The sequence below is a fragment of the Rosa rugosa genome, chromosome 2, assembly GCF_958449725.1.
Source record: "Rosa rugosa chromosome 2, drRosRugo1.1, whole genome shotgun sequence".
NCBI lineage: Eukaryota > Viridiplantae > Streptophyta > Magnoliopsida > Rosales > Rosaceae > Rosa > Rosa rugosa.
The window spans coordinates 53,498,029-53,515,734 of NC_084821.1; the positions used below are offsets into that span (position 1 = coordinate 53,498,029).

General features: G+C 37.0%; 1 protein-coding gene, 1 long non-coding RNA gene and 1 pseudogene across 2 annotated transcripts; 2 read left to right on the forward strand and 1 right to left on the reverse strand.

Annotated features, from left to right (window-relative positions):
- The first annotated feature begins 5,373 nt into the window (after positions 1-5,373).
- On the forward strand, positions 5,374-6,754 carry LOC133731003 (uncharacterized; annotated as a pseudogene).
- A 68-nt stretch (positions 6,755-6,822) lies between these two features.
- LOC133728337 (ribosome-recycling factor, chloroplastic-like) lies at positions 6,823-12,185 on the forward strand. Its single transcript, XM_062155754.1, has 10 exons — positions 6,823-7,164; positions 7,267-7,367; positions 7,560-7,716; positions 7,973-8,042; positions 8,179-8,274; positions 8,365-8,462; positions 8,831-8,943; positions 9,213-9,272; positions 9,407-11,401; positions 11,705-12,185. The coding sequence occupies exons 1-7, from the start codon at positions 6,884-6,886 to the stop codon at positions 8,886-8,888; spliced, it is 861 nt and encodes a 286-aa protein (XP_062011738.1). The 5' UTR covers positions 6,823-6,883; the 3' UTR covers positions 8,889-8,943; positions 9,213-9,272; positions 9,407-11,401; positions 11,705-12,185.
- Positions 12,186-12,393: 208 nt separating this feature from the next.
- LOC133727797 (uncharacterized) lies at positions 12,394-14,008 on the reverse strand. Its single transcript, XR_009855363.1, has 3 exons — positions 13,900-14,008; positions 13,527-13,709; positions 12,394-12,875 (listed from the first exon to the last, which is right to left on the reverse strand). It is a non-coding gene; the product is annotated as an uncharacterized LOC133727797 (long non-coding RNA).
- Between the last annotated feature and the right edge of the window lie 3,698 nt (positions 14,009-17,706).

Below are 17,706 nucleotides of genomic sequence, written 5' to 3' on the forward strand. Positions count from 1 at the left end.
CGTAGCGTACGCCTTTGACTGGCCTTAACGGAAGGGCATAACAGTCCTTTCAAATTCGCGTTAGAAAGAATACGTGGTCAGAGTTAAAAAATTTCTACTGAAGCGGTAATTGAAGGGCAGAATGGACAGTTGACAGCAAAGAGCTTTGAGTGGAAGTAAAGATGTCGAATCTGCATCCATCTCTCTAGCCTATGCTTGCAATATTCACTGAACATGAGCTAGAGGTGCCACCACCACTTGATATTGATGCAGAACCTGACAATGAACTCAGAAAGTCTCAAGCCCAATGCAAATATTTTTTTTGGGAATGAAGCCCAATGCAAATATTAGCTGCTCATAAGAAAAGAAGAAGAAAAATCCAATCATCTGTGCAAAACTGAGATCGAAGCTAGATCGTCTTTGATAAGAATATATGGGTTTAGGAATTAAATGTTCGATCAAATTTAATGGGTGAACAGATGGGCCATTGAATTGAGATTGTAATTCTGGAGGCTTCTCCATAGACGTACTGTGAGATGGGTCGAACGAGTTGGAGGCATCTCTAGTCCATCACTGCCATGGTATCAGTAAATTGAATGGTGATCTATGGAATTGGATATGGCTGTAGGAATTTATTTTCAGAGTAATGGGTATTTTTCAATAGAACTGGTTGAAATGGTGGTGACCGGTGAGGAACAGAGGCAGGAAACGGAGGAGAACGAAGAAGAACCTGGAAAACCGACTAAAACTAGAAGAAACCGGTACAAGTGAGATATAAATAAAAGTAAAGACTGCAGTGCATTAATAAATTTGCTATTGTAGTGCGTTGGCTAAGGCATGGAGTATCAAAGGTGGCAGCATGCGATCAATCCATCTCATTCCCTTTTTTACATTTTTTGTTTTTTTGTTTTTTTTCTTTGTTCTAATTTATATTTGTTGTTGTTGTTTGTTAATGTCCTCATTTTGACGACATTAATGACCTAAAAATGAATTAGAAAGAAAAAATAAAAAATAAAAAATAAATTGAATTTTTTTGGTAGGCTTTTGCTTGATTAAATTAAATTTAACATTTAAGCGTTTATAAAAATTAACCGTGAAGATCAAGTAAAGTCAAATCTAACCATTTTCAATTTATTTATTTAGTTCACACAAAATCCTTATATGTCTAGTAATATTGTCTAGCATGTTTATTGATTGTAGGAAAAAAATATACATTCTAAAATGAACAAGGTGGAGAAAATAGAATTCGACAAATTCAACCGTTAGATGTGATCAAGGCGGGGAAATATGGGTAAGGTAAAAAAAAGTGTACATGTTTTCGTCATCGCTTTGGCTTCGATCCACGTAGTCAACCCTAAACTCTAAATACACGTCAAACTAAAACGCTTATAACCACTCCATCACAACTTCTTTTCTCGATCCGTCAGCGTTCACACACTCATGGGGACACGCTGTATCAACCCATATTAAATATATGACATTATATTTAACGCATACATGTACCGTTTAAAAAAATTAACCCAATCGCCCATCGTTTTCATATTGGTCAACAGAGTCAACCCAATATACATTTATGCTTCCCTAAGGGGAGCCGAATCATGGGGAGATAAACGTCCCAAATTTTTTACATGAGTTGATACAGCTTGTCCCCATGAGGGTGTAAGCGTTGATGGATTGAGAAAATAAATTGTGAGGGAGTAGTTACAAGCGTTTTAGTTTGATGAATATTTAAAATTTAGGGTTGACTACGTGGATCGAGGCCAAAACGATAACGGAAATATGTAAATTTTTTACCATAGCCATATTTCCCTGTCTTGATCACATCTAACGGTCGAATTTGTCAAATTATATTTCTTTCACCTTATTCATCTTGGAAGGTATACTTTTTTTCTCTACAACCAATAAACATGCTATACAACACTAGTGGGCGTATAAAGACTTTTATGTGATACAAATAATTAAAATTTAAAATCAATATGTTTGATATTACCAATATATTTAATGCATATTAATAGGTACCATTTAAAAAAATTAACCCGATCGCCCATCATTTTCATGGTCAAATGGGTCAATCCAATATACTCTTATGCTTCCCTAAGGGGAGCCGAATCACGGGGAGATAAAGGTCCCGAATTTTTTACATGGGTTGATACAGCTTGTCCCCACGAGGGTGTGAGCATTGACAAAATAAATTGCGAGGGAGTAGTTACAAGCATTTTAGTTTGATGAGTATTTAGAGTTTAGGGTTGATTATGCAGATCGAGACCGAAACGATGACGAAAATATGTAAATTTTTTATCATAGCCATATTTCCCCGCCTTGATCACATCTAACGGTCGAATTTGTCAAATTCTATTTCTTTCACCTTATTCATCTAGGAAGTTATACTTTTTTTCTCTACAACAAATAAACATGCTATACAGCACTAGTGGGCATATAAGAACTTTTTGTGATACATGTGTTGATACACCTCATCGCCTCGAGCGGGTGATCGTTGACGAATCAATAAAATAAGTTGCGAGAAAGTGGTTACGAGTGTTTTAGTTTGATTTCTATTTAGACTTTAGTATTGACCACATGGATCGAGACCGAAATGATGACGAAAACTTGCAAATATTTTACCATAGCCATATTTTCCTGCTTTGATCACATCCAACGGTCGAATATGCGGAATTCTACTTTCTCCACATTGTTCCTTTTAGAAGGTATATTTTTCCTTACAACCAACATGCTAAACAACTTAAATAAGCGTATAAGGATCTTGTGCGATTTAAAAAATTATTGAAAATCGATAGATTTGAAATTGAACTGTTAATAACTTACTAGAATTAAAGTGCTTACTTATCTTAATTAAAATAGAATTTTCTTTTATTCAAAAAGTCTATCTCCACTATTTTTTTCCATGAAAAAAATAGTACAGACATATGACAGTGACTTTGTCAGTGACTTGTGAATGAAACATATACAAATAAGATAGCTAAGGTAAAACATTATTTGGCTAGGTAAGTACATTAGAAGATATATACATATAAAAATCTAAGATTAAAAATTATAAAAATATTCATGTACCAAAGAGGTAACTTCTAACAATCTGGTTGAGAAACAAAAAGTAAGGGAAAAAAAAAAAGAATCTGGTTGAGAAATTAAAAATGTATCCACACTGTCCAAAGAGTAACCATCCAAAATTTGAAAAGAACCTTACACCAGAGCAGATGATCTTGCCTAGATGGCCACAATTTAACTTAGCAATCATCTGCTCCTGAGACAATGAGAAGCAGGTTGGGGTGGAATGAAGCCCAATTGACACCTCGGTCATGCCCTTCCAAGACATACTTAACAACAGCAACAACACCACCAAGAAGATCTGTGTTCATCTGACTTAGTCACAGTACATCATCCGCAGGAGACACAGACTTCTTTTTCAGAGAACCAATATCCCAAACACGGACAGTTTGTTCCAAGGAGGTAGATACAACAAGGTCTTCTTTAGGATGGAATGAGGCACAGATACATAATGATTGTGGCCTGTCAAAACTGAAATACAAGTGCACGACTGCCTGTTCCATATACGAATAGTCTGGTCATCATTGGCACTCAACATCTACAAAACCCACAATTCCTAAAATTTTCTGCTACATTCTACTTGAACTTGACCAAAGAAACTGCATAGCTATAACAAGTACCACAAAAACCCATGAACAAGCAGCATGTGCAAGATGCTATGAACCAAGACTACACGGAACATGATTTGAGTATTTGTCACGGTGGCATTTCCTGAAACGATGCACAGTAGACCAGTAAGCAACATGTGCAAGATGCTATGAAACAACAGTAAAATTACATTGCTACGAAGTACAGTGATTAAAGTATCAATTACAAAACCAACAAATGCAATTCGAAAGCATATAAGATGGAAAGGTGAAAATTGTGCAGTAAATAAGACACAAAAGGTTGAGAACTTCAATTTGCCAATTCAATATATAGAAGGTTATAACATTGGGGTGCCCCAGGAGAATCAAATTTTGCAAATAGTTTGTCTTCTGACAAAACATAAACACAAATAGACTTGACTTGGAGTCTTTCACCACCTATAACCATGCAAAATCCCTTTCAACAATAACAAGATCAATGTTCCTCTAATCTCTGGAAGTGAAACAAACACAATAAGTTTCTCCAATTCACAATTAATTAAGGGAGAAGTGCCAATTATTACTTGTACTGTTACATAAGCATTGATAATACTGTTGGCTCACTACTGTTTCCATACTTTTAACTAATAATATGAAACAAATTCAATAACAAGCTTATACTCTTAACAATCTCTCAGACCGTAGGCATTACCAGTCATGGCGAGCAACAATAAAATATACCTTCGATCAACCTTGCCAAAAACATCGAACAAAAAAAAAAATTGCAATATTTCCATGAACAGCTTCACAAATCATGTAAATTTTCAACGAATAGAAACTATAGGAAAAGTAATTCTTATGATAGTAGAGACAACAAAACCAGAAATTCGATCAAGTATGCGAACCTGCGGGTGTTTTCCCTTTGCCAAAGATGAAACTCATGGCGGTGGATCGGAAGAACTCAAGACTTCATCGGCGACGGCGAATCGGGTTCTGAGGCTGCGGCGGTGGCGTTGCGATCGGCGGAAGTGGCTGCAAAACTCGGGACTCGGCCTATATCTATCCGATCTCTTGATCGAGTTGAGTTTCAGGTACGGCGACCGGTTCACTTCCGGCGTCGCTCCGCTCATGGCGTCGCTACTCGTGGAGTTGTGGCTCTACTCGACGGTGCCGATATAGAGGAAGCTCGAAGGCGCCGCTCTGGAATTGTCGGCGAACCACTGCGAGCTGCTCTCTCCGCCATTAACGAGTGTCTGAGTCTCCGATTGGTGCTTGACTCGGTGGCAATAGAGAAAAAAAGCGAGCGTGACGATTCCGACGGACATGGCTGGCGCCGATCACAGAGAGAGAGATTTTTGGTAATGGTCTCAGTCCAAATGGATGAGGGTTCAGACTGGCTTGGGTAACAGAAGGGAGCAGGCTTCAGTGAGGGTTCAAATGGATGAGGGTCCAAATGGATGAGGGTTCATACAGGCTTCAGTGATTTCTTCTTGGTCCATAGCTTCAGTGGAGCGAAGGCGTTCGATAATGGCCTCGAAATTGATCAAGAGCGAAGGTGTTCATTTATGAACAAGAAATGAAGGATGAAGATGATGATGCAACACGAGCCTCGGGCCTCAGCCCTTTTACCTTGTTCCGTATATTACATTAATACCCTCGGCTGTTTACAGTAACGGCAGCCACTTTACTGATAACGAAAGTTATCTCTACAATTACTCTACTGCCCTTCTAATTCAAATTGTGTGGACGGAAACAAGCCACGCGAATGGGCCGGCGTAGCCCAGACGCACCCCAAAAGGAAAAGAGGAAAAAGAGTATAACAGGCCTCACCGAGAAGAGGGTGTAGGCGCTTCCGCCGGATTTAGTCCCCGAGAAGCTGGTTTCGGAGTTGGATTTGAATCTTGAAGAATGCACGGGAAGTGTTTGTGAAAATGCATCAAAGAAAAGCCCGGAAGATTCGGGCCGCGAGGAAGAGTGTGAGTGTGAGGATGAGGATGGGATTGTTTGTGCTGTTTGTATGGAGACCCTTCGGATCCGATTGTGTTCTGTGATGGGTGTGATCTGATGGTTCATGCCACCTGCTATGGTAATCCCCTTGTAAAGGGTATTCCAGAGGGGGATTGGTTCTGCTCGCAATGCTCCGGTTCTTCTGAGGCTTCACAGTCCAATGAGTCTTTCTCTTGCTGTCTGTGTCCCGGCAAAGGTGGAGCAATGAAGGCAACTGGAGATGGCCGGTGGCCACATATCGTGTGTGCTCTTTATGTTCCTGAGGTGTTCTTTAGGGACCCGGAGGACCGAGAGGGGATTGATTGCTCCAAGGTTCCCAAGAGAAGGTGGAAAGAGAGGTGTTATGTCTGCAAGAGTGCAAGTGGGTGTGCTATTCAGTGCTCGGAGATCAAATGCCCTTTGGCGTTCCATGTGACTTGTGGGTTGAATGAGGATCTTTGCATAGAGTACAGGGAAGGAAGGAAGGGTGATATTATAGCTGGGTTTTGCAGAACCCACACTGATTTGTGGGAAAAGGTATACTTTTTTGTTTGTAATCACTACTTGTTCTCCTGCTTTTGCAGTATACTTTAGCGTAGTTTAGTTTTAAGTGCTTGCTAAATGAGTTTTGTTTCTATTTGCAGCAATAAGAATCTGGGAAGTTCAAGATCGTGGCTAGAAAAGACTGAAGCGCATAAGTAGTAGTTAGATTGTGATGGATTAACTATAGATCTTTGTGGGATGGTATGCATGGACCTGCTGGTTAGTGTTTGATAATTGTTTTTCGTTTTTATGGAATTACTGGTTGCTTTAGTTTTTAGATATCTGTTAGGTGTTGCCTTGTTACCAGTGTTTTGATATTTTTGGTTCCTGTTGTGACTTCAGCTTTGAGCTGACCTGAATGATACTTCACTTTTTGTAGTAAGAATTTGTTCTCCCCATCAAGTGGGTTCATTGGTTTTTATTGCCCCTCCTGTGACTTATATTATTGGAGCATTATTTGGAATGTTTATATTCATGGAATCATTAGTATTGGTCCTGTTGGATGATCGACATTACTATACCTTATAAAGTTGAGAAATGCTTTCGTCAGTATGATCCAATAAAGCAAGCCTTCAGAACTGCTGAATCTTCCTTTTATCAATTTGAGTGATAGACTTGAAACATACACAAAACCCACAGGCCACAACCAATGTCACTGTCTTTTAATATGTCCTCCAACGGAGAGTCTTCAGTACACGGCCGTGGATGTACACGGCGCATGTGCTGGGCACGTGATATCAAAGTTGATGAACGGCGTTAGTGAATTGGGGTTAGTGAACAAGAAAAATGCGGAAGAATGCAGTAAAACAAAGTTTTACCAAACACCTTCGAATTCTATCTGCCCTAGAAGAACAGTCATTCGCCCTCGACCTTCTCTCCCACTCCTGCTTCCTCGGCTTCTTCCTCAAGCGCTCTTAGCGACGCACCTCGCCTCTCCACTTCTCGCGCATCTCGGCGGAGTTCCCGACTCCGATTCGTGGCAGCTCGGTCCTCCTCTCCCTCTCGCTAACCCCAATGTCATAGAAAGGTTCTAAGTTCCTGGTGTTAATTTTGTATTCAATTTTACAATTTAATTCGAAATTGGTTGTTTCGATCATTTATGTCGCTCACTACTTAAGCATCCACTCAGAATAGCACAAGTCTTCGCCTTTCATGGCGACCCTGCGACTCCTGCACGGTCCATCCTCCAACCGAAGCTAAACCCTCCCAAAGCCCTCCTCTCCATTCGAGGTACCCATCACCCATTTTGTAGAGTTATTGCATTCTTATACTAGAAAGTTACGATTTTTATGCTATTGGTTCAATCTCGGAGGGACCCTTTTGGAGTTCAGTGTTGTAATCGTTTTGTGGCTTCGTTTTGGATTGGTGGGTGGTGTTGTTGTTTCAGATACTAAATGCTGTACAATTTCATTTTTTTTACAAATTCTTATGGCGGTGCACGGGTTTGGAAGAAATGCCAGCCCAGTGCTGTTAATATGTGCTCGTGGAGCTCAGCTGCTAGTTATGTGACACCTCCTGGTGGCGTTGCTAAGTTTTCTGGCAATCCCATTGTCGTGAAGGAGCAATTGTTGCAAAAGAGGCAAGTTATTATTGCCGCAGAATTGTACTCTCGGCTGTTGCGGAATTGTTGTTGATGTTGTAATGGACTTGAAATTGGGTTATAATTGCATATGTTGGTTTTCACATGCTCAGCCATGTAAGATGATTCTATGTCTGAAATGCAATGGGGACTTGGGGTGTGTAGAGTTGCCACTATAGTTAATGGAATTTCTCCAAGTCAGTCGTTGTGTGTAGACTGATTCGCTGTCTGATATTTATTTTGATGAAATATCCAGAGCTGGAACTGTAAGGGGTGCTACTATTGAAGAAATAGAAGCGGAGAAGTCTGTGATTGAAAAAGATGCTGTAAGTTTTTCTATATGGTCTCGGATAATAACATGTAGTGTGTGTGCTTGGGTAAATTGTATTTAAGGCTCTTTGAGTTTTTCTGATGGTGTCAAGAAGAGCTCATTTGTATTGAAAAATGTATGTTATATTTCAGAAAGGCAGGATGGAAAAGACTATTGAAACGGTACGATCCAATTTCAATTCTATTCGGACAGGGAGAGCAAGCCCAGCCATGCTGGGCAAGATTGAGGTAAGAATTAATTTAGGGGTTGTCTAGCCCCTTTCATAGTTCATTCAATTTCGACCTTTTATTTTTTCTTAAAGAGGTATACTTTTCTAGGTTGACTATTATGGAAGTCCAGTTGGCTTGAAGAGCCTTGCTCAAATTAGTTCTCCTGATGGAACTTCCCTATTGCTTTCGCCATACGACAAATCCAGGTATTTCATAAGCTAAAGGCATTAATGTAGTAGGGAAAGTAGAAGATCAGTGCATCATGTTGATTTCACACTCATATAATACACATGTGCTATGCTAGTAACTACTTATTTACTTAATCTTCCAACATGAAAGGAGGGAGCGCACAACGTAACACTAGCTAGGTAGATTTCACTGATAAGGATGGGTTTAAAATTTTCTCACTACTGCTGTAAGTGCATTCGAGAACAGCAATTAAACAAAGATGTTTCCAGTGACCTTAATGTTCTGAGCTGTCAGGAGATGGTGTCTTCTATTGCGGGAGTGTATTTGGCACTAACTGGATTTTTTAGTTATCTTTCTATCTGATAGACATATCCCCTTTTTTCAGCTTAAAGTCTATTGAGAAGGCCATAGTTGCCTCTGATCTTGGCATGGACTCCAAATAATGATGGACAGGTGATACGGTTGACCCTGCGTCAACTCACATCAGATAGACGGAAGGTATTTTCTCGTCTATGATCTTCCTTTAATGTGCTCATTCATTGGAAAGTTATATCCTTGATACAAGTTATGTGGAATTCGAATTAAACATCATAGATTCATTCTTGGTAATACAATGACAACTGTTATAATCAAGATGCTCAATTCTGCAAATTTCTGATACATTGAAGGTACCAAAATATTATAATTTGTCATGATGCATAATAATCAACCATGTTGTCTAATATGTACACTTCTTTTTCTCTTCTCTTTTCTTTTTTTCAATGCAGCCATTGACAAAGTTGTATCAAAACAAGCCGAAGAATTTTTATACCATTTGTGTCTAATATGTACGTCTTCTTTCTCCGCCACCGCCACTGCAAAAGTATTTATAATCTTTTTAGATTCCTGATTGTACGCATTGAGAGGTATAAAATTTTATGAAAGTTGCGAGGTTCTGATGATTTGTTTATCTCTGCTTCAGGAGGCATCATCATCTGTGCCGGGGTTGGTGGTGGGGATAACAACGGAGGATCAGATAATGGAGTAGCCGTGAATAGTGCGGTGGCAGGTAGCCTCAAAAAAGTGTTGATTTTGATGAGCGACACCGACGGTCATCGAGCTTCCGCAGAAGCTATTAAGGCAGCCTTTAATGAAGGATTTGGTGATGAATATCAGGTCAGTTAGTAGTCATTGTCTACTCTTACTACCTGATTAGCCTACATACTCTCTGATTCCTTGACTAATTTGGGAATGAATAGAATTGGCATCTTTTTTTTATTCCAGATCTTCTTGATATCATGTACAATTATGAAACGTGAGAATATGTTAATTACTTTCACCTCCTCCGTATGAAATTTATATCCATTCATTTTGTTGTCTCTCATTTGACCCTTTGGGAATATCTCTAAGTCTTGCTCATGTCGTCTATTGACTAATAATCTGATTAATCTCTCAGTATTAGATGTTCAATGAATAATAGTTTCACTAATGATTATGGATTAGATTACAGAAAAATAGTTGTTTCCTTAATCCTGTTATGAACTCAAAATTACTTGTGTCAGTTCTACTTCATATTAATATCCTAGTTTAAAGCACTATTTTTTCTGGAACAATCCCTTTTTTAGTGGTAGACTCATATTAGGTATGCCTTCATGTCCCCTCTGTTGTTTCTAAAGCTCCTTTCTGATGTACAGGAGTTATTTCTGCCACTTTATATTAGCTCTTGAGCAATTTTTAGCTGTTTTTGTAATTATGGAAGGAAAAAAAAAAACAATTAGAAAATCTTCAGCACGAAATAAGATTTGAGGGAATATTAGAGGAGATGAGCATAAATTTTGACCTCAGCCACCCTGTTTTCTGTCTTGCTAAAACCTTTGACATAGATGCTACTGGATTGTGTAAGATACAGAGGACAATGATGCATTTACGTATTAGTCAAGGGAAGCTTCTTTTATAGCATAAGAAATCAATATTATGCTTTTGATCAATATGTGCTGTAGTTTTTTAATCTTCTGCTTCCCTCTTCACCTGAATTTTGCAGTAGGAAGTACGAAAATGAATCAGGTTCTGTTATAAGCATATTAGTTCTGCTAATATTTCTCACGCTTCCTGCCAGTATTCATAAAGTACTTGGCTAATGGAACTTCCCACAAATCTTTTTTCTATTGATCTTGGTTGGTGTAAGTATTTCATGTTAACATTCTGTTGCTGAGGTGCATTTATTGAACAGTTGGAATTTTTTTATATAAAAAATGAAGTCAATCTACTAATTTGGTGGGTGGAGTTTGTTGCGGTGAAATGTACATTTGGACTTGTTTCCACTGTGTTTGATAATTTGGCATATATCTTTTCTTAGACCATCTTTCAATAATGTAATTTGACGGACTTCAATATGGGCAGCATCACATTCTATATTTGTTGTCATTGTGCCCGAGTCTTTGAAACAACTGGGCTATAGTCTGATATGATTGTTGTCATTGTGCTCGAGTCTTTGCAACAACAGGGCTATAGTCTGATATGATTGTTGTCATTGTGCTAGCATGCATCCTAAGTGGATTGTCTGTGCTAGCATGCATCCTTCTTTTTGGAAAACTTTTAGCGTCAATATTTCTAGCTTTCAAACTTTACTATGATCCTGCATAGGCAGTACATAAAGTTATTGTTTCAAGCTTTCTTTTCTTCATGATTGGATGGGAGTCTGCTATATATTGTCAGTTTATGTCTATAATTGAAAGGCTGACATTTGAAATTCTTAATCTCTTAATGAGCTTGGTGATGCTATGGAGACTTGATCCGGCTGGTCGCAATGCATGTTTGGGTAGTGAAACAACAACATGGACTTCAAACAATCAGGTCTTGCGGAGATGCCTGCTCTAGTTCTTCAAATGACTTACTTTTGGTGAGGCAGACATCATTCTTGCTGCAAGAAGTCCCTTGAACAGGGGTTGTACATCTCACAATTGGGGACTTCCGCAAGGTGCAACTTCTGGTGTATAATTGTTTCCACCTAAAAGGAACATTAATATTTTCTAATTAAGAAGACTTGTTCATTTAGTTACTGGTTGATTGGAATTTCCTTTTCTATTTTATTGAAAACAGAAAATGGACTTTGTTATATTTTTTTTCCCTTATCTTACCCAACAAAAAAGAACAACTAGTTGTATTTTGCACCCTCAAACTGTTGACTTGATTATGTTATCTGCTTTTAGCAAAATGTCATTATAGTTTATACCTTTCATCTCCAGAGTATAGTGTTTAATCAGTGTTTCTATCTTACCAGGATTTGAAAGGTGTGACCCCTAGGTCCTAGGATGAGGATCTTGACTTGAATCACTCTGAGAATTATTTTGAGAGCGAATGTTAAGAGATAAGAACAGATGAAGGAGCTCTCATCAGTTTGCCTACCATAGCTGAAGGGGTAGGTTCACTCTGGATCAGGCCATTAAGAAGAAACTCGATGGAGATTATGAATCAATACTTAGTTGTGTGCTATGAAATACTAGTGGTCTTTGTCGTGTACTATGAGAATGCATTACAATTTGGGATTGGTATCTACAATTTGGTGTTAGAGCTTCTGTTAATTATGGGTTTTCTTGTTTGCATATTTCAAGAATATTGGAGCAGTTACTAGGAAAATTTCTTCTTGTGAAGAAGATTCAATTCTTGTATCCAGTGAGGGTAATACGGGGATTCTGTTAATTTCTACTGGTTAATCCCAATTGAAGCATAAGAAAATACCTTAAGTCGGAGCAATTTGGTTGTTTGTGTTCCTCCTATCTAATCATGCTGCGCCAAACATGGCTTAAACTAGCTCCCCTTTTTTAAGATGTGCATCAATAACTTCGTAATATGTACAACAGTAAAACTTTTGGTCTCTAAGAGACTGAGATACATCAACACATTATCATAGTTTTATTTCCCACAAACATGGGTATGGTGCAAGAAACACTAATACACTACGGCCAGCTGATGCATTCTTGTAAAAAACCACCTGTACACTAAATACTACCTACCACATGAAGTCCGATTAACTTACATGCTTGTAAGTTGTTCACCAAAAACAGGTCCCTTCCACAGGCATTAAAGGAGTCCTACAAAGAGGGAATGTAATGTTCCAGTAGTTCAACCACTTCTCCAAGCAATCATTAGGAAAACATGCCACAAGTCGAGTGGTTTATCTCAAATTCTGGTTGGCACTCAGTCAGGCAAACAGAGCAGTCGTGCTCTGTCTTGAGGCTACACACACTAACCAAATGGCTGGGATGCAGCTTTGAATCTCCTCAATGTAACTGCCTGAGGAAGAAGATGGAGCTTGAATGATTCTGAGGGGTCTTCAATGTACTCTTGTGATGCGGTTGAAGATGGTGAGGTTGAGAACGAAGATGAGAGGCAAATTCCAACTATTCAAAGGATTGATCTCATGAGGCCTTTGATAATTGAAACCAATAGAGCTGTGTTTACCAAAATTACACAAATAAATCCTTCTGATGGAGCTGGAGACTTGAGAAACCCATTTAAGCAGAAGACAAGTTCTAAGGGACTCAAATTTGTAAAAGATTGTTGTATTTTGAAACTAGAAGTTTCAATACCAATTTGATGAGTAGGAATTGAGTCACGTAGAGATGAAATGTCACTGATTTCTTCTTGCTAACAGACACAAAGTGACGTTTAGGGTCCAGAGAGACACTTAGAAGAAGTTTTTTGAATTCTAACAGTAGTTTGGTTTACAAGCACAAAGCACGGAAACATACGTTTGGTTTGACAATGGCTTTAAACGAGTGTTCTTTGACCCGAGCTTAGCATGACAGGACATGTATTAACAAATAACCATAATGCAATGCCTACTAATCCAGTGAAACAAACAGCCCTCATATGCCAAACATAAACTAAATTGGGAAGCATTATTGCTAGAGCATTACGGTAAAACACCATATACTAAATTGGCATCGCTAAAAGCCCCGCGGGCAATGTATTCGCATCATTGGAATTAAACCCTTCAAATCGCCATGACAACACCAGATGCAAACCATCAATCCAATTCAAAATATTAGGAAATTTACATATTGCCCATAGTTGATTTAAACTGAGAAGAATTTTTATACCATTTGTGCCTTTCATGAAACACCCACATAATGCCGCCAACCATTGAGACCAATCGATTTTCAATTTCTTGGGGACTGGATCACAGGTGGGAGAACAAATTGTGCCATTACTTCCCTTGCAGTTGTCGTCCAACCAAAAACATTAGTGTTCTTGTCCTCGCTGCTTGTATTCCCCTCCTTAACCTGTGAAAAAAGGAAGCACCACATCAAATTAAGAACAGAGAAATAATGGATCACCCAATAGACCATTCCAAGAATGAAACAAATACCATCAATTATAAGAGACTATTAGTCTATCAATCTAAAGCATCTCCTGAGATGTTTGACAGTGCAGAATTAAGCATAAGAGTGAAGGTTTAAAGGTGGGTCTTACCATAAAACCGAGGTTGCAAGAGAGACAGAGAAGGTAGAGATTTTTGAGAGAGGGCGCTGGCGCTGGGCTCAGTGGATAGATTCATGAACTAGTCTGTGAACAATTTTTGTTTAGTTTCCATAAGAAATGAGAGCTGTTCAGTTCGTATATATATGGCTGGGGCCTGGGGAAAATGTATGGAGGGAATCTTAAGTTCACTTCAAATGTTGGGAGGGCTTTTTCAATTTTAGTGGCCATTTTTCTTCAGATGGAGGCGGGTAAGCTTGCCTCCCGATGAAATTTTTAAGTGAATACGTGTCATTGGGGGAAATAACGGCAATGCAAAAAAATTACCATCTTTGGTCATCATTTCGGTCTCGATCTATGTGGTAAACTAATATCCATCAAATTAAAATGCTCACAACTTCTTTTGGCGAGCATTTCTCCCCTGCAATTTATTCACTGGTGCATATTACTAGATGGTAACAACATAGGTATCACTAAATATTTTGTTTTTTTTTTTTTTTTTTTTTAAATCTCACGAAATCCTCATGTGCCTACTGGTATGGTCAAATTCGTCAATTGGTTATATACAAACGTATATCTTCTAACACTAAAAAGGTGGAGGAAAAAGAATTTGACCGATCCGCAAGTATATGATCACTATGGGAAAAAATTGTCATGCTAAGAAAATTACTCTTTTTGGTCATAATTTTGGTGTACATCCACGTAGTCAATATTGTGGCAGACACGCTTTTGTTATTTTTATTCTCAATAATTGTCTTTACCAATATTACCAATTTATTCTCAGTCATAAAATCGCGCGAAATTATTTCATGCCTACTATTGTGGAAATATATGCACATAAAGGGTTGACCGCTTTGTTTGACGGCGGATCAGATTTTTTTTTTTTTTTTTTTACACAATACATATAAATGCGCTGTAAATAGGTGGTTGATGTCAAATTTATTGATTTCCAGTTTCAAATTTTTTTAACCGCACAAAATCCTTACATGTCTACTAATGCGGGCTAATTTGTTTATTAGTTGTATCGAAAAGTAAACATTCTATGAGCAACTATGTGGAGGAAATAGACTTTATAAAAATCGACCGTTTGATGTTATCATGATAAGAAGAAATGGTTATGGTCAAAATTTCAATTGTTTTTGTCGTCCTTTGAGTCTTGATCTATTAGATCAACTCTAAACTCTAAATACCACATAAAACTGATATGTCCATAACCGCTCATTCACAACTTATTTTTTCGATATGTCAGCTCTTACACTCTCGTGGGTATGAGCTACATCTACTAATGTAAAAATTTCAGGAAGTTTATCTCCTCATGGTTTAGCTCTCCTTAGGGAAATATAAGCACATAAAGGGTCGACTGCTTTGTTTGATGTCGAAATGACGACCGATCATATATATTTTTTTTTTTACATAATACATATGAATACGCTATAAATAGATGGTTAATGTCAAAATTATCGATTTCCCATTTTAATTTTTTAATCGCACAAAATCCTTACGTGTATACTAACACGGTCTAACTTGTTTATTAGTTGTATCGAAAGGTATACATTCCCTAGAAACTATGTGGAGGAAATAGACTTTATCAAAACCGACCGTTGGATGTTATCATGATAAGAAGGAATGGTTGTAGTCAAAATTTCAACTATTTTCGTCGTCGTTTGGGTCTCGATCTACTAGGTCAACCCTAAACTTTAAATACCACATAAAACTAATATACTTATAACCGCTCATTCACAACTTCTTTTTTCAATTTGTCATTTCTCACATTCTCATGATTATGAGCTAGATCAACTAATGTAAAAATTTTGAAAAGTTTATCTTCTCATGGTTCAGCTCCTCTTAGAGAAGTATAAACACATAAAGAGCAAACCGCTGATGACGGATTGGATTAATTTCGTCATGATGAAAAAAATGTCTTTTAAAACTAATGAGGTGGTGGGTGAACATATAAATTTATTAGTTTGACCGTTGGATAATATAATATGGAAGTGAAGTACCTATACTAAAAGTATTAGTCATTGTCATACCCAGAACAGAAGTTCAGAGTGATCAGAATTTTCAGAAAAGCCCAAGAAGGATCCAAAGTTTTTCGAAGGCTATCTTGTCTGCTCGGCTCTCTCTGAAACGGGTTTTGATTGGAAATAGCAGATGGGCAGTGAGTACTGGGATGATGGGACGATGGCCGTTGTTTATCGGATTAAAGGTTCAAACTTTGGAACCCTAGCTTGATGCATTGTTCAACCCCGCACTCTTGTATGCCTAAACTATATCATTGATGCAAAATAAGTTGTGAAAATGACTTTAATCATTAAAACATTAAATTACATGTAAATAAACTTCAAATATCAAAATTATCATATGTTTTTATTTGTACTATTATTAAGAGAAAATACTTATTCACTAAAACTAAATTTTTACTCTAACAACTAAGTAATAAAAATACCACGCTTTGAGATCTACTTTTTTTCGTGTGCTAGATCTTCCTTCGGTTCTAGTCAAGTACGGTAGCTTGATCAGGATAAATGGAAAACGGGAATAGAAGAATTCATACTAGCATTTTTGATGTGCGGTTATGTGCGGAAAGATTCTGCCTACACCTTCTTGTGCCCTACATCTTTTATATATTTATCTAATTGTCACGAATAAAAGTATCAAATTTTAAATAAATAATTAAAAAATATATATTATTTTATACAAATTACCTACTCACTTCTAGAATGTTGACCACCCACTTCTACACACGGGCACACCCGTATGATGTGGGCAGCTTCCGGTATTTATCTATTGAGACCTCCAAATTTGCCCACTTAACCTCACTCTATTATGAATGATTAAATGACATTTATAACCTTCTATAAAATGACTATTAAGGATAATAATTATATCAAAAAGATATTATGTTTATTTTCTCTAGAGTTTCCAATTCAATAATATTAAATTGCATTCTTTATTGTTTTCCTTATCTATTTTCATTTTTCAATTTCACTACATACTCATTAAAGCATTTATATATATGACATAAGAATTAAAACTAATAGATCATGTGACATAAAAATTTCTATCATTTTTTTTTTTTGAAACGAAAAATTTCTATCATTTGTTGAACATTGGTGAGAGGGAAAAAAAAATAATTCTATTATGACCTAAATCTAAGTCTATCCATTATATTTGTAAAAAAAAAAAAAAAACTAGGAATTAAAAAACTATGAAATAGAGAGAAAAAAGTTCAACATTAAGTATAAATGATTACTCTTTTTTTTTTTTTTTGCACAACTAAAACATAAAAGAATAGTTAAAAAAAAAAGAAGTTCATGCTAAAACATTTTCTCGTAAATTAGAAATTAATTTTTGAAACCCAATAGGCAAATACTTTGTGTTTGATTTTTTTATTAGATAAGAGATTTATGTTGTCTAATTAAGGAATGAACATTTAATTAAGATTTATAGAGTAATTATATCATTGAAATAGTTAAGTTTTTTTTTATTTTAAAGATGAAAGTTTTTTGCAAATTATATGAGTGAGGTTATTTGAATAAGTTTAATGAGGTTTAGTGAGTAAATTTAGTATGTGAAAATTTAATAGGAGGTGTAAAACGTACGGAGGTTAAATGAGTAAATTTAGAGGTTCCAATACAAAAATTGTTATTAAAATGGTTATGCAAAATAATGCTCTTAATCATTCATTTCTAGAATTAAATTAACAAAAGATCAATTCGGATTAATATAATTTAACCTTAATTCTTATTTACGTATTTAGTGCTGATATTCAATGTCCATAAACTTAAAGATATTATC